The 25,786-nt window shown below is 45.4% G+C and overlaps 1 protein-coding gene across 3 annotated transcripts in view; it reads right to left on the reverse strand.

The window, feature by feature from the left end:
• Positions 1-25,786, reverse strand: part of Tnfaip8 (TNF alpha induced protein 8) — a 116,394-nt gene that overhangs the window by 35,265 nt on the left and 55,343 nt on the right. Inside the window, exon 1 of one of the 3 annotated variants that reach the window (XM_005069128.4) lies at positions 4,242-4,384. The exons of the other annotated variants lie outside the window; for them this stretch is intronic. Within the exon in view, the coding sequence (XP_005069185.1) occupies positions 4,242-4,317 (76 nt within the window). The 5' untranslated portion in view covers positions 4,318-4,384. Of the gene's footprint in view, positions 1-4,241; positions 4,385-25,786 lie in introns of those variants that run through there. 3 annotated transcript variants of the gene reach the window in all.

Consider the following 25,786-nt stretch of genomic DNA (forward strand, 5'->3'; position numbering starts at 1 on the left):
GGCACAATTAGAAGATGGTGTGGCTTTTCCAGTAACAGGAGGGTGCCAAGGTGAGACCCCAGCCTGGCCTTGCTCTCTTTGGTTTCCTGGACACCTCATTCATGGTTTTCCTTCCTCATGATAAGCTGCCATCAGCACAGGCCCAAGGCAAGAGGCCCATCAATCATGCCCTGAAACCGCTAAAACTGCAAGTCAGATAATTCCTTCAACCAGAGGGGTTCATACTTGAAATCCTAGCACCCACGAGCCTAGGACAGGAGGGGTGAATCTGAGGCCCATAGGTATACATAGTGAATTTAAAGCCCAGCCTAGGCTATAAAGTAAAAACCTATTTCAAACAAACAAACAAACAAAAAAAAAACCCAACACAGTAACAAAAAAGTTTCCATAGAAGTTAATTACCTCAGATATTTTTGTTATAGTAACAGACAACTGTCTGATATAGTGAATATACGAATTATTTGAATTTTCCAATAATTGTTTTGTTTATAGTAACAGAAACTATGTTCCACTTTTTGCCACTGGAATTCTAATGACGGAGGTGATTATTACAACAATCAGAATACAAACGCTCAGCTACTGGACTTGTAAAGAAAATGTATTCAGGGAAGAATGAGGAAGGGAAAGGGGGTGTCCTTCCTTGGTGAGCACTTGGAGGCAGAGGATAAGGGAAAGGACAGAGTTGATGAGAACATGCGAACTTATAGTTTGGAATCCCAGAAGAGGGGTGCAGCATCTAGTAGAAACCCTAAAAGGAGATCAGATCAGTGCTGGCAGAAGGGGTGTGGTCATGCGAGACTTATTGAAGGTTCCTGTTCAGTGTTCAAAGCATAGTGTCTACCAGGAAGCTGGGCATACTGATGGTTCTTGGAGGAGTCCAAATGGACGGAGAGCAGATGTGATGAGAGTGCTAGAAAAAGAAAGGAAACCAAGGGATGGTGATCTCAGAGGAACCAAAGACGATGCTGGTGCCTAGTATGAAATACAGTTGTGCTTTGGTGGTGGTGGTGGAGGTTTTAATCGCATTTGTTTGTGTGGTGTGGTGTGTGTGTCTGTGTGTGTGTGTGCCATGGGAAGTGTGTAGAAGTTGTAGAGGTCAAAGGATAACTGGTAGGGATTGGTTCTCTCCTTTCCCCATGGGGGTTCCAGGGATTGGATTTGGGTCATCCAGCATGGTGGCAAGCACCTGTATTGACTGGCCCATCGCTGGCCTTTAAACATTAGTAATCATCATCATCATCATCATTGTCATCATCATCATCATCGTCGCCCCTAGCAGTTTTAAAATGGTCATTATGACAAAAGATATGACCAGAGGTTTACTGATGGTTTTGACAAATTTGTGGAGTGATGAACAAAGTGATGGGAACAGACAAGCCATCCATTTGTCTATGGTATTTAACAAGCACCTGTCTTTGCTAGTTCTGGAGACAGACGTGGACAATGAGACATTTTTGTTTAGGAGCTTGTAGCCTGGAAGAGAGGTTACCCAGTGTGGTGTGTGTCAGCAGGAAAAGGACAGGTATTCTGAGATAAGGCAACTGGGGGTGGTCTTGATTCAGATGGGGGGGGGGGTTGGTTCAGAAAAGGCTTCTCCAAAGAGCTGGTCAAGAAAAGGATTCAGAAAAGTGTCAAATACTAGTGCCCTGGAATGGGGAATGTGAACTCATCTGAGCACGGAAGGAAAGGAACCAAGGAAGACTGTATGGAGGCCCAAGATGGAAGGCGTCACTGTGGAGTATCAAGGACACCTGCTCCAAGGCTTGAGGGTGATTGGTGAGTGTGGCTGACAGTGAGGCTGTCAGTCTGCAAGCAGGAGGTTGTCTAATGGCCCCCACGTTCACAGTAAAATATCAGGATTGGTAAGGCAGTAATGACCTGTGTTGGGTGGTAAAGGGAAATGGCTGGTGTGGGTAACAGGGGGAGAGAGTGGTACTCACTTGCCTGCCAACCCTTAATTCTATCCTAAGTCCTCACAAATCCATAATAGCTTCTTCATTTCCACTACCGAAACCCTGATGGATTTCCAAGGCAAAGGAGTCTTGGATTCTTCAGTGCTTATGTCTAAACCATCCTCAGTGATCTCAACTATCATTCATTTTTACTACTTTCATAATTAAGCAATGTACTCAACAGGAAACAACTAAATGCCAAATATGTGGATATTAATTGTCTCCTCAGGAAGCCCATATCCACAGGAAACTGTTGATATCCTCTTTTCAAAGGCATTCTCCTCCTTAATAAACTGGATACTTCCCATTTACTTTATGTCTAGATATCCTAAATGCTTTTTCCTTTTCATAAAGCAAATCCTGGACTGTTTTTATCGCTTTAAGTACAGTCACTTACCTACCGACAAGCAAGCAGAATGAAAGCATTTCTTTAGGAGGTGGCTATAGGCGGGAGCTACTGTTGGCACAGAGTCCAGTGCATTCTAAGTGATGAGAGCTGAGCAATCTCCCCGTCACAGCCGTCCACATTCATGCACATGCACAAACAAATCAGCCTCTAAGGGCTTCTACATCTGACTGTCTTTTTTCCAGATTCAACCCCAGTGAAAGTACACTAGTCTCTTACTAGGGTTCGGATTAATCCAAAGTATCCACCATTACAACAGATTGGATATGAAGCATCCAAAGGCAACTTTCTTTCAAGTCAGATAGTATGAAGGGCGGGCTCCTGGTGATCTCTCACTAAACAAGACAGACACGTCTGCCACCAGGGAAAAGAACCCCACAAACTGTAAGTGAAGGGAGGTGAGGGGGTTAGAGCCTGGCAGATACACCTGGCAGCTCAGATTGATTTAAAAGAAACAACTATTCTGTGTTTCAGGTGACTACCGCAGGCAAGGGCAGATGCGGAACAGGATGAGTGACAGGTGCCCACTACACCACAGTTTCCATGTCGCTGCTCGCAAACTCACAGCCAGAGCCAGCAAGGGGAGGGGAGAGTGTGGACTCTTGCTAGAGGGAGGCTTGACACAGTTGACAGGGCAGTTTTTCACTGCCCCCCCCCCCTTCAGAGAATAACAGGCCTGGAAGAAAATGCTAATCTAAGTGCTGTGCAATTTACAAAAAAGTTCAAGAATGGCTTCTCAGCCCAGTTTCAATTTCCTTTTGACTTCATGTAAACTGCACAAAACAGAACAAGAAAACAGGCATAGCACTAAGCTCTGTTGGTCAGGGGCCACTGTAGGGAAACACTCCTCTCCAAAGCGCAATGCTCCTTCCTACCTGTCACTTTTCATGCCGACTGGCCCGTAATTCTATCAAACAAGCCCCTTTCCACTGACAGCTTCCCTCACACCACATAGCTAGGTACATGGGCCACACCAAAAACCTACATTGCAAAACGCAGTTTTCTTGTTCAGCCGGAGCTGAGACTGACTTGCAAGTTAGCAGTCTCCCAAGAAGCTTGAAAAGAAAAAGGGGGACTTCACAACCTTGAACACCCCCACCCGTCTAATTTCCCCCAGCCACCCCTACTCCAACCCCCATTCACAAGTGGACTTTTGTATACATAAAGTTCCAGGAAACAAAGCACACAAACACTCACACACAAATAAACTCCCGAGCTCACACCAGCTATAATAGTGTTTTGGTTGGAGCTTTTCCAGCCCTGTCACCAGCTCTGTTAGCAGTAAATGAAACTCTTGCTTTTCCAAAGACAGAAAGGGACAAACTCTCCTATTTCAAATGGTAAAAAGGGCCCATCACATCTTCTAGTCCCCAGCAAAACTAACTGCAAGAGCTAACAAGAAAAAAAAAAAAAACTCCAAAAATCAAAAAACAAACATATTCCCCAAATAAAGATCTTTCACTTCTCTCCTCATTCAGCTTCCCCCTTTAGCCGGAAATGCATGTCCCTTTCAATTTCTGACACCCCTTTTCAAGGGACCCTGACTGGGACTCTTTCTGTGAATCCAGCTTTGAGCTGTCCCCAGGCAGGCAGACAGACAGCCCATTCCAGGAGCGTTTTATATTCTTAACAGTCAAAGCCCGCTTTCTCCCTTCGAGAGAAATCTGAAAAGCAGCCTTGGAGGGCTGGCTTGGCTAGGTCTGATGCCGGATCCCCTGTCCCTTAACTGATTAGTGGGACAGGGCTGCGCACTGGACTCTCAGAGTCCAGCCAGGCTGAGAGACAAAGTTCCCCACTGCTCCCTAGTTGCTCCCATCAGCGCCTGCTCCCGCCTTCCTCCACATTCCTGTGCTGAAGTTGGCAGAGCCCAGCGGCTGGCGTACCTTCCTTGGGCTCCTCTGCCTCGGAGAGCATGCTGTCGGGGTGCACAGCCACAGGCGCCACCGCCGCGGAGGACATGGACGTGAGGCTGCGAGTCTCCCGGACCAGTGCGATGCGCGGGCGGGCGGGCGGGCGGGCGGGCCGCGGTGGGAGGAAGCCGCTGAGATCAGAACCTCCCGGGGCGGGCGGCTGGCTGCGGGAGGGATTTTCAGGGGAAAGTTCTGCAGGAGTGACGAATCGCGCGGGGCTGGGCCACAGCAGTCCGCCCCCGAGGGGCCGCCGCGGGTGGAGGAGACCCCGGCAGGTGGGGCCCAGCGCAGGAAAGGTGCCCGGGAGAGAACGGAGGTGCGGGGCAGAATTGCCCTGGGGGCAAGCTCGCACTGCATTTGGGAGGGGTGGGGGTGGGGAGTGACATTTTTGACATTCCCTGTCTTGAGTTTTTACATGGCCCCCAATTCATGAGAACCCTTTCTTCGGGGCTGTTGTTTCTCAGGCTAGTGAGACAGATGCTGAGAGAGCATTTGGAAGGGTCCCGTTCACAGGGCACAAACTTCACCAGTGCCAGAAATGGCCTCTAAGGAAAGTAGGACGCACTAGCTAGGCAGAAGCCCCTTATGCATGGCTGGTTCCCTCTAACCAAGCTGCTGGTCCCCAAAGGCCTCTATGGTTTTGGGAGAGGTTGACGGAGATTTAAAAAAAAAAAAAAAAGCCATCCTGCCCTCCTCTTTCCACCTGGCTCTTACCACCAAACTCCTCTTAGCTCTGGGTGGCCCCTGTTTGCCCTTCAGAGAGGTGGGCACGGTCGCTTCCACCAGCCTCCGTGTCTTGTGGAGGTATTTATTTTACCAAGCCTTGTTTAAGCACCAGCCCTAGGGTGAGGGGCCTCAAGTGACATACCTGAAAGGAAACAACCAATGGGAAGCAATCCCCAGCTGGAGATTGTGAGGAGAGATGCATTCTTTAAGAAATGTACTTTCCAGACGCCCTCTTTCTCCTTACATCTTACTTTTATATGGGAAGAGAGATCCAGGCTCTACACTAAATTTAATGCAAGGACTAATGTAAACTGCCAGGTTTTTCAAATCTGGGTTTAGATTTAATTCTGCTATTTATTATTTATATGGTCTTAAGCATAATAATAATAATAATAATTAACCTCTCAAGCATCCATTTGCTCATCTATAAAACAAAGATAAAAGCAATGCATAGTTCACACCTTTGTCTGGTGTTACAGAAGGCACTATAAACATAATTCACACCTTTGTCTGGTGTTACAGAAGGCACTATAAACAAAGTGATTTGACGGCCTGAGTGCCACACACGTGTTGTCTATCACTCACCGTTGCACCTTATGACAGCCTTTTGTAACGACTACACTTGCCTTTTATTTCAGCAGTAAGTTTGAAGAGTAATGATTCTATTCACAGGCAAAGGGATATTATAAATAATCATATGAAGTCTGGTGTTATATTAGCTCCTATTGATGGGTGATTCTAGCATTCCTAAGACCCTTCCAGAATTTTATCTCTGTTTTATTGAAGGGGCAAGGTGAACCAAGACACATGAGCCAGAGGGAAGAAAGAAACATCTGGAAAATATCAGTCCTGTGGAGCCTAAGGAGACTGAGCATGCCTGGAGAAGGATAACAGGCTGCACCCTTCTGAAAATCCTGGTTACCACGGTCCCCTTTGCCCCACATCCCAGTGCTGCTGGGATGGGCAGCCTGTGCGCCCTAATTTTAGGCTCATGATAGACGCAGCTGAGATAAGGATGGGGATGGTTCTGAATAGAAAGAAACGCTCCCTGTCAGTCACACATGGCCTTGCCTGTCCTTCTGAGGAATCCTTCTGCCCCTCCCTACCCTACAGCATCTGTCTCGCCTCCCCCCACCCACCCCCCCCCCAGGCCAGATGTCCACAGATGCTGTTTGCTACACCAATGAGATAACTTCTGTGACTATGCAGCTGGGGTGAAGCAGCACCTTTTGAAGGTGAGGAAATGATTATACAAATGAGGATGCAGCCTTCTGCATCCGTTTGCCCTGAGCAGAATGACTTTCTCTCTTCCTTCAGAAAGTGCCCCTTTTGGGTAATGTTTATTAAGTGTCCTTTCACAAATCCAAGTGCACGCAAACCTCCTAAGGTCTGTTAAGTAGAAGAAGTCCTTAACACCAGACTTGTTTTCACATGGGTTCACAAAACGGCCTTCAGCACAGCTCAGGTTAGCCAAGGAGAACAAGTGCTGAATAAACAGTTTGAAGGCCACCACAGCAGCCCGGTAATCAACTTAGCATCCTGATAACAGTCCCGCTCATCTTTGAACGTTCACCAGGATCCTCAGGAAACCTCCAGAGAAACTTTTTATTCAAATACAGTCCTGCAGTCACCTTGAGGAAGAATGTTCAGATGGAATGTTCAAGAGCAAAGGTGCCCAGCTTATTTTAAAAGACAGCACACGATAAGCACTCCAAAAACACTGGCATAATCTCAGAGCCATCTGCCCAGGGGCAAGCTATTCTGCTTCATGCCTCCAACTTGCAAAATCATGGCAATGGATAGCATGATCCCTAGGGCTCTCTTTGCCTCATGCTACTTCCAAATGAATGCTGGTACTGTCAATTTTGCTAGGATTTTACCCAAAGAGGGTTGGGGCTAGCCACAGTGACTAATGCACCAGGACACCATAGTGATCTCCTAATGTCTATCAAACCTACTCACTTTTTGACTTTTGGAGATGGGGTTCAGGTATCCCAGGCTGGTTTGAAATTTGTATATGACCAAGTATGGCCTTGAACTTCTGATTCTCCAGCTTCTACCTGCAATGTGCTGGGATTATGGGCTTCAACCACCACGTCTAGTCTATGCATCCTAGGCAAGCACTTTGCTGGCTGAGCTATATCCCCAGTCCTCTATTTACTCTTGCATTTTTGAGAAGCAGCCCAGCATCATTACTTGAGCAATAAGTTCAGAAGCCACATTATCCACCTGTTGTAGATCACCTAATATAAAACAGCAACTAAATTGGCAACATTTCTGATCTAGAAAAAGGCACACATAAATATTGTGTTACATTCCTACATGTATGCAATAATAGAGTACTCCCATCTACATGAACACTGCAAAGGTTCTGATGGTTTATCCATTCATTCAAGCACTACCCAATATTTCACATGTAAATGGGCCTTCCTTAGGAGCTTCCTCTTACAATTTTGGAGCACAGATAAAATAAATTCCTCACAAGGCACTTGGTTCCGTGAAAAATTAACGCCAACCCAACTGAACTCAGTCTTAATAAGTCAACTGAATCTCATGCAACAGGACAAGGTTCCTTTTAATGACACTCCAGTGAAGTTTTTTTAAAAGAAGAGAGAAGGTGACTGCAGCCTGGGCCTTAGGCCCTTTGGCCTACAGAGACCCAGGTGACTCTGAAGAGTAAGTAGGTTGGAGAATTCTCGGCTCAGAAGGCCAGTGACAGAAGTGGGAAGAGCAGGCCTGACTACCCAGGAGTGTCACATTCTCCAGAAGACTCAAGGAGGGTCTGGCTATCTGCAGTGGAAACCAGGGACCTCTGCTGACTACTTCTGTCCTGGCAACTGCTGGCTCATAAGCAGCTCTGGTCATGCCAATCAAAGTTTTTATTTTTATTTCTGCCCTGGTGTCAGGATGCTGATTCTGAACATACAAAATTATAGGTCACAAAAAGGCTATTTACGACAGGTGTTGGTGGGGCACGCCTTTAATCCCAGCACTCGGGAGACAGAGGCAGTCGGATCTCTGTGAGTTCAAGGCCAGTCTGGTCTACAGAGTGAGTTCCAAGACAGGCTCCAAAACAATACAAAGAAACCTTGTCTCGAAAAACAAAACAAAATAAAAGGCTATTTACACAGTACTCAAAGTGGCCTTCTTCTGTTTGACTCTGAGATTTTTTTGTTCTCAACTTTTCTATTGCCCATCTTCAAAGACTCCCATGATCTGTGCACAAAATTAACCTTTTTGCTGTCCTTAAGTGTGTAGGAAGGTCTTTGTTCTTGGTCCCACCTGGTTGGCTGAGGACCATCCACCCTCAAGACACCGTTCACACTCAGTCGTCACTGAGTGTGTCTTCACAGCCCTCCTGGCCCCGCACCCTCCCTCTCAGTGCAGAAAAGAGACCCATTTAGCAGTGGAGGCCATTTATGTACCTTCCGAGGAGGTTAGGCTCATGCTTCATGTGGCCCTATATGCTAACGTGTGGATGAGTGGAGGGGTGAGGTTGGGTGTGAAGGAGAGCAGAAGTGCCCGAATCAAGAACGGCCACCGAGAAGTGTGTGGAGGTGGGAAGAGAAAGGGTTACTGTCGCCAGACTCTGGGAGTGCGTAGCTGTGGGTTAATTCCACTCAGACTTCCAATGACAGTTCCAGCAAATCTTACATAATCCTTAATATTCTGGGTGTGGGCAAATAGTTCTGGGGGAGTAGAAAGAGGTGCATCTGGTATGCACTTGTTCCCAGGGTTCCATTGTTTGTTTCCATCCTTGCTACAAGCTTTGAGTAGGTAATCACAAAGCATGCATGTGCGCACACAGACAGACACACACCACACAGACAGACAGACACACACACACATACCACACAGACAGACAGACAGACAGACAGACACACACACCATACACACATACACCAAACAGATAGACAGACAGACACACACACCATACACACACACACCACACAGACAGACAGACAGACACACACACCATACACACACCACACACACCACACAGATAGACAGACAGACAGACAGACACACACACACACACCACAGATAGACAGACAGACACACACACCATACACACACCACACACACCACACAGATAGACAGACAGACAGACAGACACACACCACACAGACACACACACCACACAGATAGACAGACAGACACACAGACAGACACACACACCATACATACACACACACACACCACACAGATAGACAGACAGACACACAGACAGACACACACCACACACACCACACAGATAGACAGACAGACACACAGACAGACACACACACTATACACACATACACCACACAGATAGACAGACAGACACACAGACAGACACACACACCATACACACACACACCAAACAGATAGACAGACAGACACACACACCACACAGACACACACACCACACAGATAGACAGACACACACACACACTATACACACACACACACACACCACACAGATAGACAGACAGACACACACACCATACACACACACACCACACAGACAGACAGACAGACACACACACCATACACACACACACACACACCACACAGATAGACAGACAGACACACAGACAGACACACACACACCACACAGATAGACAGACAGACACACACACCATACACACACACACACACCACACAGATAGACAGACAGACACACACACCATACACACACACACCACACAGATAGACAGACAGACACACACACCATACACACACACACCACACAGATAGACAGACAGACACACACACCATACACACACACACCAAACAGATAGACAGACAGACACACACACCATACACACACACACACACACCACACAGATAGACAGACAGACACACACACCATACACACACACACCAAACAGATAGACAGACACACACACACCATACACACACACACACACCACACAGATAGACAGACAGACACACACACCATACACACACACACCAAACAGATAGACAGACAGACACACACACCATACACACACACACACCACACAGATAGACAGACAGACACACACACCATACACACACACACCAAACAGATAGACAGACAGACACACAAACCATACACACACACCACACAGATAGACAGACAGACACACACACCATACACACACACACCAAACAGATAGACAGACACACACACACCATACACACACACACACACCACACAGATAGACAGACAGACACACACACCATACACACACACACCAAACAGATAGACAGACACACACACACCATACACACACACACACACCACACAGATAGACAGACAGACACACACACTATACACACATACACCAAACAGATAGACAGACAGACAGACAGACACACACCACACAGACAGACAGACAGACAGACAGACACACACACACACACCACACAGATAGACAGACAGACACACACACCATACACACACACACACACACCACACAGATAGACAGACAGACACACACACCATACACACACACACACACACACCAAACAGATAGACAGACAGACACACACACCATACACACATACACCAAACAGATAGACAGACAGACACACACACCATACACACACACACACACACACCACACAGATAGACAGACAGACACACAGACAGACACACACCACACAGACAGACAGACACACACACACATACCACACAGACAGATAGACAGACAGACACACACACACACACACACACACACACACACACACACACACACGCACACACACACACCCCAGGTTGGAACATATTGATAGATTTGTGAATCCATGATCCTTTTCCTAGAATACTTATCAGTAATTCCTTTCATTTATGTTTTCTTTTTGGAAACAGTGATGGAGTCTGTTAAGGAGATCTTTAGCCTGATTTCAGTGTGCATATTAACTTTAGGGGAGCCTCCAAGAGGTGCGCAGGCAAAGGGTAGTAGTATAAACCCAATAAATGGGTGTGGCTTCTCCCAAGACAGTGGCACCATTGTATTCTACAATAGACAATACGTATGACTTGGTGGCCTTGGAAGTTACATCTTCAAAGTGTTTTAAAGGAACTTTTGTCTCTTGTTTTTCCTTCCTATATGGTGTGGGAGTGGTGAAGGTGATGGGGTCATGAGTGCAGTGGACAGTGTAGGCTGGAAGGGAATAGGACTAAACTCACATGTCACACGACTCATCGCCACATCACCATCGTGCTTGAGGTATATAAAAAGGAACACTGCTTCCATGTTGGCATTATTCGTGGCAAAGTTTGTTAGTTATATCAAAACTCTTGACTCTTGGTTGGTGAGAGAATTCAATTACACTCCAAGTTGAGGGGCTCCTTTCTCTTTCCATGTCCTTGAAATTTTCCCTGCCTTCCTAGCTTGCCTCAATTTACCTCTCTGGGATTTTGCTTAGTCTTAGATGTTGATGATGGCTGAAGGCTCAATTTTTTGAAACTTCACAGCTCAACATGAACAGAGACTGTCTACGCAGGGATCAAATGTCTGGATCTACCTGAGAAGACCTCGGCTTGGAGACTAGAGCATCTCCATTCAATGAGAAACTAGTAGAGGGACACTGTTACTATAGGTTTATTTAAAGTCACCATTTGAGTTCACTATGGGTCATTTTAAAGATATGTAATGAAAGAAAGAAGGTGCCAAGACTTGTCAAGTCACTGACCTGAGGAGCAATGGACGCCAGGTCACAGTGGACGTGAGCTGAGCTTCCTTCCTGTCTCTTGCGTCTGGGCCCCTCCTTTCTAAACAGTTACTCCTATAAAAGCCAGTCCTCCCTTCACAGAGGGTTACCTCAAGGACTGCTACACAGGAGGTCACCATAGAGTTTACAGCCGGCTGTGGTTCCAGCACAGACTGCTCTAATCCCTGCTCACATGCTGAGGTTACCGCCTCAAATTAAAGCCATTCCATTCTTGACATTTAATGCTTTAAATAAGCTATAAATTTAATAGCCTCTATTTATTCAGCTACACCAGACAACAAATGTGTTGGGTCTTTTTTTTTTTTTTAATTAAAAATTCAGTCGGGACCCCAACTAAGCTTCCTTGGATATGAGGCCACCAAAACGAAAAACCCCACCAGACTCAATTGGGTTTCTTGCCCTTATTACAGACAGCATAGCAGAACCCATGCTGGCTGAGCCTTGCTTGAAGGATTTTCCTCTGTTCACTCTTTTTAAAAAAGAATTCCTTTGAAAACAGGCGAGTCATTAAGCCTTCATTTGCACATCTGTAAAATGGGGGTGATGCTACCTATTTATCAGTTACAGTGATGAAATGAGCTGGCCAGGTATGAAAACTATAGCACACCCCTTGTCTCCTTCCCTCCTATTTTTATGAATGAGGCCAGACTGGTTTGGGTTGTTTAGGAATGTCTGTTTGGAACCCTACGTGCTGACCCAGATTGACAAGCTGAACACAATAGGCCTGGAATTCTTCCTATGCCCAGGTTAATGGGGTCAAATGGAAAAGCCTGGGAGGGTAGTCACAGAAAGGACTCAACAAACTGATGGGAAGGAGTCAGGACTGAATCAGGGCAGCATGGAGTTAGGTTGACCAGTGCGGGCTGGCCTTCCTAAACTCAAGTGATCAACTGTCACAGCCAGTCACAGGAGCCCAGGCCCGGAAGCAACCTTGGCGGTCATCACTCCAGCCCTCTAAACACATCAGCAGCAGCACCCATTCAACACCGCCTCCCTTACCTCTGAGCAGACACACCTTCCTTAGAAGGCAGCTTCAGTTAGAAAGTTCCTCTTTCTAGTGAGCGGAAATTCAGTTATTTCCCTTCTAGCCATGGCCCCTACCTCCTTTACACTGAAGAAATAATTGTGTGATGAGATAAACATGGATTCATAACTGAATTTTCTTTCTGAGCAGCTTCATAGAGACCCGCTCACACTGGCTGGCTGGCTGGCTGGTTGGCTGGAGCTGTATGCAATCTGAGAAACTTATGCAACCTTCCAGCGCCGGCGGCCGCACACATCTGTGATTGATTACTGTGGAGCCTGCAGAAGCCAGGGGTTCTGCTTGGGACCTCCAGCGATAATCCCTTCCCTCTTCTTTGTGTTCACTTTGAGGGGCTAGAGAACTATGCCAAGACAGGTTGAGGAATGAGTCAAGAATGATTGGATCTGAGCAGAGGAGAGTTGTTTGGTTTGGTTTGTTTTTGTGCAAGTTTCTGAACAAAATCGGAAATCCCAAAGTCATGCGCCACGTGTGGAAATCTGAATTCAGACTCTTAGCTTGGGATCTGTTAGGCAGCTTAACCTGCGTCCAGTTGTCACAATCTGATTTTTACATCAGCCTTTGGACTTGAGCAGAATCCTGGAGGGTTTGACTGCGTGCCAGGTGGTCACAGTTTAAGGGAGAGAAAAGGCTTGTGGAGAAACCCCAGGATAGGATGGGCTTTCCAGGCCCAGTGACCAAGACGGCCACTAGACAGGCAGACGCAGCAGGCGGTAAAATGTGGACTGAAGCAGAACTTATCCAAACAGCGTTGTGGGGAGAAGAGAGGCTCCTTTCCTGCTGTGGATCAGAAGTTTTTCCACTTGAATAGGTCAGGTTCTGAAACCTGTTTATTTGGCCAGACCTTAAAGAAGAGCTATAGAAACATATAGAAACATGTGTCGGTTTCGTCTCAGAGTATGGGCTGTGTGTTCTGACTAACTCCCCATCTGGCTGTGTACATGCTACAGAATATAATATAAAGCCTGCTAATTCTGTAGAATGAAGTTAGAAATCATTAACTCTCTCAGTCTGAAACCTATTTCCACTGACCTTTTTTTAAAAAACTACTGAATTCAGCAAAGTCCTTACATGCCTTTTTTTTTTAATTTCAGCTATACATGATCATTTCAAACAAATACAAATAATAGCAAAGTAGCACCTGGGCTACAGTCCAACCTAATTTTATCCTGGAACGTCTAATGATGAAGAACTGGGAATTTATCGCTCCCCTGCTGGCCCTCTCTCTGCACCTCTGCCTGGCCTTTTACCCTGGTAGTCCTTGTACATGACAGCTCAATGTTACATTCAAGGCCATGTAGCTTTTTAAAAACGGATAGGCACGCCTGACATATGGCTCAGCAGCATAAGGTGCTGGCCGCCAAGCCTTGTGACTAGTTCCATCCCTAGAGTCCACATGGAGGGAGGGGAGAACTTACATCCTCAAATTGTTCTCTGACCACAATACAGAAAAACCCTGTCTCGTAAAAACAAAAAAAAAATTGTTCTCTGACCTCCATATGCACAATACACATACACACACACACACACACACCACATGCATGCACACGAGTGCACACACAGGCCACACACACATATACACTATAAATAAAGTTTATAAAAATGTAAAATGAAGAAAGAATGAGCATGGAAATAATGACATAATAATTGCACATCTTCATGGGCCACACTGTGATGTTTTAGTACATTGCATGTTTGTCAACAAAAGACACTTAGGCCATCCGTCCTTGTCAGCATTTTTCATTTCATTTCTTTGTACTGAGAACATTCAAAATCTTCTCCTCCAGTTATTTTGAGCTATCTATGTTTCCCATGGCAAAATATTTCTAAAACAAGTCAACTAAAGTTCGTCCCAAAGAAATCACAACCTGTTCCCATGCTAGAAGCAACATTGGCCCAGTAACTCTTAGAAACATTAAGGGATGGGCTACCAGTCTTCAGTAACTTCCTAGGAGGCCTCCAAAATTAATATTGACTCTATACAATTTTTAGTACACATGACTCTAATGCATTCCTAACCAAATCAGCACCTTAGACTCCCATTAGTTTTAATTGTGTGACCTAAAGTTGCTGATAAGGACTCACAGCTGTAACTCTGAGATGTCCACACTGGGTGTCCGTGCATCTGTCTCACTCAGGGCATGTTATATTCGGGGCGGGAAGGGGGACAGAATAACATCCAATCTCTCAGGCAATGTGTAGTCCCCAAGTTTTTGCTCAAGCTTGTTCATAACTTAATGTCACAGTGTGCTGTTTTTCATGTGATGACATGTCTTTCCCAAGAAATGTGACAAACACAAGAATTCTGTGAATGGGAGCATAGAACAGGAAGTGAGGGTTACAGGAACCTATCTGATCTCCAGATTGGAGACGCTGTGAGGTGACTCATGACAGGGCCCTCTCACTTCACAGTCTGAGCGATGAGAAAACTCTGGGGCCTTTAATCCAGCATTTCTTCCACAGCTGACAGAATTCTGCATTTGCTCAGTGGATGGAACGTCTTACATGTTACAGGAAGAAGTTCCCTTCTGGGACTTGGTGCTTGCTTTCTGTGGGTGACTTGGGCATCTCGATTCCTAGTGCAGACACTTCATTGGCTAACTTCTCTGTGCATCTGACTGGCACTCACTGTGGTTCCCTCTGGCATACCCTTCAGGTGATGGACAAATGTCCCAAGTGATAACACTCTTGATGAACATCTTAAAGGGTGACTTCCCAGCATGATCTGTTAGTATAACAAACACCCTAGTGACTTGGCTGCCATCCAGTAAGCCAATATTTGTAGCGGAGGAAGCTGCTCTTTCTCATTCGCTAGCAATCTCTGTATTTCCTACCAACCAGTCACCATCAGAGTTATCATTTCTTCTTAATAGATTCGTTTCTTTTTTTTTTTTTTTTGGTTTTTTGAGACAGGGTTTCTCTGTATTGTTTTGGAGGCTGTCCTGGGACTCGCTTTGTAGACCAGGCTGGCCTCGAACTCACAGAGTCCGCCTGCCTCTGCCTCCCGAGTGCTGGGATTAAAGGCGTGCACCACCAACACCCGGCAATAGATTGGTTTCTTATTACCATGTTTATCATTGTGGTGAAACAGACACAGCATAAAAAATGCCATCAAAACCATGAAAATGTGTACATTAGTGACAGTAAGTACATTCACATGTTTGTATAGCTAGCATCACTCTACGTCTTCAGAATGCTTTAAATTTTGGAAACTATTTAATGGGCTACTTTCTGTCCCTAGACTGGCTACCCTAAGTATTGTATCTAAGTGGGTTACACATAGTTGCTGTTTTTTGTGACTGGATTTCTTCACTTACCTTCATCCATGTCAAGAAATATGTCTGACTCTCCTCTTGCAGGCTGAGTAATATTCCACACCATCTCTGTAACAGACTTTAGGTTTCTCCCCACCTGTGGCTACTGCTATGAACACAGATGCATGGACATGCTTTTGATACCTTTTGCAATCATTTTTGTTGTGTAACCAGAAATGGACTTGTAGGATTAAGTATGTATGTGTTTGTGGGAGTATATGCCACCATGTGTGTAGGTACCCATGAAAGTCAGAAGAGGAAATCAAATCCATTGGAGCTGGAGTTACAGGAAGTTGTGAGCCCTCTGTGTGGGTGTTGGGAATCAAAGCCAGGTATTCCTAAAGGGCAGCTAGTGCTCTTAACTGCTGAGCCATCTCCTCAGCTCCTTTATTCTGAGAGAGAGAGAGAGAGAGAGAGAGAGAGAGAGAGAGAGAGAGAGAGAGAGAGAGAGAGAGGGAGAGAGAGAGAGAGAGAGGGAGAGAGAGAGAGAGAGACAGAGGGAGGGAGGGAGGGAGAGAGAGAGAGGGAGAGAGAGAGAGAGAGAGAGAGAGAGAGAGAGAGAGAGAGAGAGAGAGAGAGAGAGATCCACGGTGTTTCCTAGCTAACCTTTTGTTTAAACCTTTGTGTTCAAATTAACATATAGTTTCCTGATTGGACACTGACTAATATAATCTTTCAAATTAAGTGTATCAGTTCTTCATAGGATTACAAAGTTATTAGTATATAAATACTTATTATGTTGGCCACTTATTTCCAACTGCCTTGGACTTGTCTGCTTGGATGGCTGTTGAGGGTCACTGTCCCTAGAAACATCTTCCCCTGCAGTCACCATCAGAGTCTATCTTAGTTCCTTTTGAACATCTTGATTTTCTCCCTACATAACATTCATTTACTTTTCTTCATTTAGGCAAACAGTGTCTAGAAGTCTGATGGTTATTGTTCACACTAGCTGCTCTGTCTGTCTGTCTGTCTGTCTGTCTGTCTCTCTCTCTCTCTCTCTCTCTCTGTCTCTAGCTCACTCTCTCTCTCCCCCCTTATTTCGAATCCACATGCCAGTCAAAAGGTTTCCTGGCCCTTTCTCCTCTATTCCTGCACCGACAGTCAAGTCATCAGCTCTAGTTGCGGTACCTATAATTTTTACAGCTGGTCTCCCAGCAGCACGGGCTGAAAACCCCAATGCCTGCCAAGGCTACCATACAATAGTCCCTATCTACCACAGTCCTGCATCCCTCAAAGTGACACAGGTAAGCTGATGTGCAGGTGAGACACCATTCCCAGGGTTCCAGCCGGTGTCTTCATCTCTGCGACTAATTCATGAGCATGTACCCACAAGCTCACAGACACAAGTGGGTTAAAAAGTAATCATTCCGAAACGTTTGACATTTGTTTCCATTAACTGGAAATTACTTACAAGAACCCTTATGGTGAATCATGACACCCTTTGCAGCAATGTTGTGGGCGCAGCTGCTGCCAGCCTAATTCTTTTAGTCTGCAGCTACATCCTCTTTTTGCCCCTCTCAAAGGGACACTTTTCTGTAAAGACTGCTGAGGTCAGTTATGAACTTCATGCAATTTCTACTGTTGATAAGCTTGACAGTAGATGTCTTTTGCGGCAGATAACTAAGCTACGTTATTTCCAATGCAAGGTTATCCCTTATGTCTATTTGCCTATTTTCCTATCTAGACCTATAACATTTGTTGGGCACTTTGAAGGGACAATATAACCAATAAAATAATCATCAAGACATTTCATTATACTGACTTATGACAACATGTAAGAATAAATTTCATTTCCTCCACCCATAAAGTGTATTTATAAGGGACCATGAAAACACAAACCCGCTACCTTCAAAGAGAGAAAAGTTTTAAAAAGCATTTGTATTGCACTGGAGACCAAGGCTGGTAATCCTCAACTATTCATAAATCTAACAAGTTTCCAAAACTTCCATCAGAAAAGGAGCCAAGAAGAAAGCAGTTCTGCCAGCTGCAAGCCTTCTGTTTTACAGTGTGCGCAGAGTGGACACACTTGCTTTATCATCCTTATAAACAGAGTGTGGGGATACAATGCAGCCTTCCCAGAAGACGCTCGCTGGACTACTGCAAAGGATGGGCGGCACTTACCACATAGAGGCAGCCTAAGTAGGTATCTGGTCACCCCGACACAGTTGCCATCCAAATCACTAATAAGACAGACTGAACAACATTCCACTTCAGCTGATGGAATTTCCAGGGCTAGGAAGACACTGGCAGCTGCAGCTACTTCACAACGCAACAAGTTCGCCATCTTTAGCTTGAAGACTTTGTTTTCTTAAAAACTAACATCCGCCCCACGCCACCTGCATGCATACACTAATAAATCCCAGATGGGAATTCCAGACACCTCACTGCTCAAGCTATGAATTTCTTCCAGGTCATAACATTCTATTAAGCTGGTCTCCCAGTAGTGATCTGCCTTGCAGGGACTGCCTCCATTTACAATACCCTGCACTTAATAGAGCTAGTTCAGGATCCATCATTGCGCAATGTGTAATTAATTTTAACTTTTTTTTTTGTTTTATTGAGACAGGGTTTCTCTGTATTGCTTTGGAGTCTGTCCTGGAACTCACTCTGTAGACCAGGCTGGCCTCGAACTCACAGAGATCCGCCTGCCTCTGCCTTCTGAGTGCTGGGATTAAAGGCATGTGCCACCAATGCCTGGCTATTAATTTTAACATTTTTAACAGATGAAAAAAATCTGTTAATGTAAAAAGGCAGTATAATAAGAAAACTGATTCTGTGGAAACAGAAACTATGAATAGTGGTCACTAGAGGCAGAAGACGGGGAGGGAGCGGGTAATGAATACAAAAGAGAGTTGGATGGAAAGTCTAAGCGCTAGTATTCTACAGCACAGATCAATGACCGCCATTTGCAAAATTAACTGTTTGTTGTAAGAAAAATGAGGAGTCCAAAGTTTCTAATCATAACAAACGATAAAAGTTTAGGGGGTGGAAATAATAGTTACCTTGATTTAAACATTATATACTTTACAAATGATAACATGATGTAAAAACACACTGTCACCTACAAGTATGTGCAAATGTTGTGTTAATTAAAGTTTAAGAAGAATAATTATTTTTAAAAGGAAGTATCATGTTTGTCTCAATTACCTTGTTATTTGGGCCAGTGGTGAAAAAAAAAAATCCCTCTACCATAGTCCCAAATTCTGAATCAGTAACCCAGACAATTTATGTCCTTAAGGTTAAATCATGTCCTATTTCAGCAATTCATACATAATGTATCACCTTCTATAATGTGTTGCAGCTCGTGTCACATGAGACAAGTCTCTGAGGAAGATGGTGCATTCCACACTATGGAGTACTTCTGCATGGATCCTCCCTCATAACAATCCTTAAAGAAGAAATCTCGAGTGTTCTTTCAGCACTCACTTCTCATGGGTTTACAGACCCTCAGAGGTATTAAGTGGCTGGCCCACAGCCACCAGCCAGGGCTGAGGCTACAAGGAGAGTCTTCGGCTCTTATTCCGTGAGTTTTCTCTACACCTGTGGTGTCTGAGCAGGAACCGATATTGCAAGGTAAACCTGTCATGCAACTCAGAAGAGGGATACAGACAGTAAGAAGCACTGAGAGTAGATCCCATATGGAGGTTTTGAGATTGGCTGCCTGGGGGAAAGGGGACCAGACATTAATAGAAAAGAGGAAGCCACTGAGGGAACAGGTGTGGCCAGAGGAAGCAGGCTCCACTTCACATATCTGGGTGCTAAGGTCTGGGGAGGAACCCCCAGGAGGAGCTTCAGCCTCCTCTCTGACTCACCACCCCTATAAACAGAGCTCCTGAGCAGCTCACAGTCTTCTGTGAAATCACACAGAATATCCACTCTGTATTTGTCAAATCTACAGGGCATATTTTAAAAACTTATTGTTTTATTCTATGTGTATAGGTGTTTTGCCTTTAGGTATGGCATCTTTTTGCGTACACACACACACACACACACACACACACACACACACACAAGGAAAAAAAACAAAAGTTATCTCTCCAAAGTCTTACTGGCCCATAATACTATGAACACTTCATCGGTGACAAGAAAATGTCAAGAGTAATCTGTTCCCAGAAGTTCAAGAGTCTAAAGTCCAAACTTAGTTTATTGATGAATTTGAGGGTAACTAATAAAGAACAAAATATCACACCTAGACAGAAGGGAGACCTCTCACTGCCCTAAAATGTACCATGTACACAACGTGCCAGCGGAGGCCAGAAGACAGTGGCAGATCCCCTGGAACTGGGCTTACAGCTAGTTGTGAATCACCATGTGTGTGCTGGAAATCAATCTCAGATTCCTCTGGAAGAGCAGTCGGTGCTCTTAAATGCTGAGCCATCTCTCCAGCTCCCAGAAGAGCCGCTTTCTTGATGATATGGGCTATAGCTAATCGTACACTATACAACACAGTTACAACCTACCACTCATTCCAAAACCTAATAGCCAGGCGTTGGTGGTGCATGCTCCAAAACCGAATAACGGCGCCCTTTGTCATTGTTTTTGCACACAGGCAGTCATTTTTGCCCAATGTCAAGAAACAAAAAGATCAGAATTCAGAGTGAGTGATCAGGATTGTACTTACTTCTAACTCCTTTAGATTGCCTGTACCAATATGTGATATAGAACGAATCATGTTTTAGAGGGATGGTGAAGATCTGAGCTCTCAGAGCCATAAGGTAAGATTGTATCTAGTTAAAATTTGCCCTGGAGCCGGGCGTTGGTGGTGCACGCCTTTAATCCCAGCACTTGGGAGGCAGAGACAGGCGGATCTTTGTGAGTTCGAGACCAGCCTGGTCTACAAGAGCTAGTTCCAGGACAGCCTCCAAAGCCACAGAGAAACCCTGTCTCGAAAAACCAAAAAAAATTTGCCCTGGACATTCTTTAAGGAGTTCAGTAGATTCAACACAACCTTGCACACACAATGATACAAGAGCCCTAACTGTTCTACTCTCCAATTGTCAATCAGATACTCAAGTTCTTCCTCCATAACGTGGATTAGTTGAGTATAACAAACTTGCTTGGTCTCCCAAATAATGTATTCTCCATTCTTTTTTTTTTAAGATTTTATTGTATTTATATTTTATGTATATGAATGCTCTGCATGTATACCTGCAGGCCAGAAATAGGCATCAGATCCTATTACAGGTGGCTGAGTCACCATGTGATTGCTGGGAATTGAACTCAGGACCTCTGGAAGAGCAGTCAGTGATCTTAACCTCTGAGCCATCTCTCCAGCCCCATGTATTCTCCATTCTGTTCCTGTTCTGAACCTCCAAGTGTAGCCAGCTCTAATCAATAGCCACTCCCACTTTGACACAAGCAATGCAGAACTACTCGCTATTGATTGGGTGGTGAATGCCAGTGGCCAGGACGGGTCAAGATGTCCTGACAACTATCTTGTCAATCATGGCCAGGTGTCATTTTTTTTCTTTTTTATTGACAGCATCTATCTCCTCCTCTACAGCTTCAATTGTATATCAAAGAAACCTAGTGAGACCAAGGGTTGTTAAGAAAACCCGGGGCTCACGCCCTGCTCTAAAGAAAGCTGCGTCAATCCAGGCACCACCTTCACTGACTGTCTCCACTCTGCAAATATTTGTGGAGCCCCCAGCACTAACAGGAAAACAGTACAGATGCAACAGCTATGGTGTCTGTCCTTGAAGAGCCAGTTAGGGTGTGGACAGAGGAAGGGGCTAGAGAAGGACTAGGGAACACTAATTAAAGTACAGTGTGACAAGTTCAGGAGCAAAAAGGCACGAGGTGGCATAAAAGTCCCAAGGAGAAGAACCTAGATCATATCACGGGGGTGGGGTCATCACAGAACCCTGGTCAAAACATGTGCGGATACCAAGAAGGTGTGGGGGGGATCTTGGTGGCAATAGCAGCACAGGCGAAGACCCACACATTCAAGAATGATCATTGGGCTTTAATCGGGAGGCAGAGGCAGGCGGATCTCTGTGAGTTCGAGGCCAGGCTGGACTGACAGCCTCCAAAACAATACAGAGAAACCCTGTCTCGTAAAAAACCAAAAAACAAAAACAACAACAACAACAGCAAAAAAAAAGAATGACCAGTGGGGACGGAAGGCTGACGGGATCGATGGCTGAGCTGGTAAGGAAGCCACTGGTAGTCCTTTGACAAAGAGTGTTGTCACAGGACTAGAGAAAGAAGCCAAAGGCCAGTATTAAGCCAACAGAGAAAGCATGGCGGACCATTCATTTACAAAGTTCCCCTAAAAGGTGAAAGTTGTGAGGAATGATTTTTTTTTTTTAATCTGACAATCTTAGTCTGGGGTAGGTGCCTTTGAAAAGAGGGTATTTGTATTTCCACAGTTGTACCAATGCCAACACCAGCCACAGGGAGGTGAGTGGGTCCCCTGGGTCGCTGACAGAAACACAACGGCAAGAATCTGCGTGGATTCTGGCAGGAGCTGGGACAAAGTATATAAAAAGGACAAACTCCAAACTCCTTCGCTTCCCTGTGGTTGGTGCTGGTCCTGCAGGTCTAACCCCAGTGTGCCTGAGGCTCCCAGGACCCCAACTGGCCTCCTAATGAAACCGGAAATACTCTCATTAGAGAGGCGGTACTCAGTGTGAAACTCTGCCCTACTTGCTGCTCTCCTGCGAGGCTCTTTTGAAAATACGGGCATTCCTTGGAGGAAGGGCCTGGGAATTAGTAACATCTGACAGCAATGCACTGGTTTCTTTTCTGTAGAGGTGAGGGCTAGGGTGCACTTGGGTGGGAAGCGGAGCTGTAGAAATTAAAGAGTGTGGGGAGTAGAGAATGAACAGCCACCATGGCTCCACTCCCAGGTCTGGCAGGCCAGGAATCTCATTGATTCCTAATACCAAGAACAGACAGAGAAGAACCACAGCCACCAGATAACTCACAGAGCCAGAGCTTGTGGTTCAAAAGCTTGGGGCTCCTAGTCTGCAGCGATGCAAATTATTTAAGTGACATAAATATTCAATGCAATGTTTTGACTGCAATTTCCATCTCTGCCTCTGTGAATTGACTGAGCCTCCAAAAGCCAAATATGACTTTTGTGAGGACACAGTTTCCTTCCCAAAGTTTCCAATTTATGGGTGAACAATTTGGAGGTCTTGCTTATTCCAGAGACAGCCAGTTTTCTGATCTGAGACAGAAGCTAAAGTCAGTTACACACACACACACACACACACACACACACACACACACACACACACACACTAAAAGGCTCACATCTATAAAATCTGGTATCTCTCACTTTAAATATAAACACAACAGTGATAGCCAAGGTTAGTGGGCTTATACCCTGGACTGATATCTCATTGGCCAGATAAGTTTTCTTTATGCTCCAACTTCAGTGATGTTCAGGCAGTGGTTCTCAACCTTTCTAATGCGGAGGCCCTTTAACTCAATTATTTCATTGCTACTTCATAAGTGTAATTTTGCTACTGTTATGAATTGCAATGTAAATATCTGATGTGAACTCCCAAAGGGGGCTGAAACCCACATGTTGAAAACCCCTATGGTAAGGGGCTTTGTATCGTTCACCACAAGCCTCACGATCCCCAGTCTCTTAGCTGGCACTTCTTTATACTCTGCTGTTTGCTGAGAACCACACAAATGTCTATTGTTACTTATTTCCTGCTGAGGCAGGGCCTGCTGCAGGTGAGCCCTTGAGGAATGGGATGCTGATGGACAGTAAACCGTTGTAACCAGCCTCTCTACAAAACAGGAGTGTAAAACTGCCATATGTCTCTCCAGGCCCCGCATAAACAAGGCCAGGCTTTGAAAGCACTTCTCCAGAGACATACTGCTCTGGGTCACCAAGTGATCTGGGTCACCAACTGATTTGGTCTCCTGAACAATGCTCCTGTACTGTCACTGACATATGAATGTCCCAGAGCACAAACCTGGCAACCGATATCCTGCTCTGGCTTGGCAAAGGATGCAACTCCATTCAGTGAACTGTGACCACAAATGTGGCCACCAACTGGTTTACAACCAACAATAGCGGGGGCCATTCACACCTGGCACCCAGACAGCTGAAGCCTCTTCATAGCTAATTCGTAGCATGCAATACAGAAATGGGCCCATCGCCTGCCTGTGTGTATGGGTTCTCACGGGGAGGACTCAACTCTCCACAGCTACCTACAGCTCAGTTCCTCAGGATACAGTCTACCACAGCCTGCATGAAACCCAAGAATCAGAATGCTAACAACCCAATGCAGGATCATTTCCTCATTCTTTAAACTTGTTATTAAACAGGAAAATGGGCCCAGGAAGTTCACACAATATCCCAAAGCTAATCACACAAATGTCCTCTTGGAAACTATACGACTAAACATCCAGAATCTGGACTGTAACCCCATTCAACCAGCCTCCTGAGACACTGGTGATAATATGCCTTGACCCAGGTCCTCTGAAACCTCATCCAGGGTTTCATTAAGGTTTGGACTAAAATCCACTAATAAAAAGGTAGTCCTTGCTGTGGCTGGCCCTCTGTGCATCAATTTCCTTCCAGAACATAGTGGGGATTGCTGTTGACTGCCTCCCTCCCAACAAAAGGCAAAAGGGCAACATTTGTAGGGTAGGATAAGGTGCTGGAAGGCTCGTGCAGATAAAAGCCCCATGTTCCAAACTGTAAGAAGCCAGGAGTGAGGTCAGGTATGACTTGGGGTTTCCCCTGGGTGCTGAAGGCACACGCAGGAATGCCACAGCATATGTGGTGAAGGGCAGAAATGTCACCAAACAGTTACCTGGAAAGGTGGCAAATCAACAACACATTGTAATACAGAAAGGATAGGCTTGAGTTTTGCCTTTACGGTGTTCAAAGACAGCTGGGCTCGAGAGCTCATGCCTCTAATGCCAGCATTCGGAAGGCTAAGGTTGGAGGATCTAGAGTGTGATGCCAGTTTAGGCTACATAACAAAGACTTTGTCTTTGGCAACAAAAATTAAACAGACCCCAACAGTGCTCACAGTCCATGTGGTACGCTTTGAACAAGGAACACAGCACACAGCCAATCACAGCTCTGCACTTCCACTCTGAGCACACAGCCAATCACAGCTCTGCACTTCCACTCTGAGCACACAGCCAATCACAGCTCTGCACTTCCACTCTGAGCACACAGCCAATCACAGCTCTGCATTTCCACTCTGAGCACACAGCCAATCACAGCTCTGCATTTCCACTTTGTGATATCACAAATGAAACTCAAAATTCCAACAAGACAACTTTCTGGAAGCTGGCAATCCATTTGGGCTTTAACTAAACTCTTTGGGGCACCTTTAAAGGGGACTCCGACTCCCCATCTCCCCCGTGTAGCAAATACTTGTGATGCTGCCTGCTAAGAATTTCTTCCAGCAGGCCCCTCATTCTTAGACTCCCACCAAATCTGGCTAAGAAAGCTCTCCTAGAACAGCCACTCCCAAAAACTATAGAGCAAAAGATCTCACAGCTCTGGGCCCCCAGGCTCCCAAAGTAATCAAAGAAGTTTACTCTGAGAACTGAAAACAAAAAAGGCAGCAAATTCATGCTCATCCTATAGGCTCCAAGAAGGATTCAGCAGCCATTACAAAGGGACATGAAATGACCTCGGCTGGCAATTAAAAGGAGAAAAGAGAAGAAACTATTCAAACCAGCACAAAAGTGGAAGGTGGTGGGCAATGGTGATAATGATGGTGGTGATGATGACGACAGTGAAT

Source organism: Mesocricetus auratus, unplaced genomic scaffold (genome assembly GCF_017639785.1).
Source record: "Mesocricetus auratus isolate SY011 unplaced genomic scaffold, BCM_Maur_2.0 Super-Scaffold_6730, whole genome shotgun sequence".
Taxonomy (NCBI): Eukaryota; Metazoa; Chordata; class Mammalia; order Rodentia; family Cricetidae; genus Mesocricetus; species Mesocricetus auratus.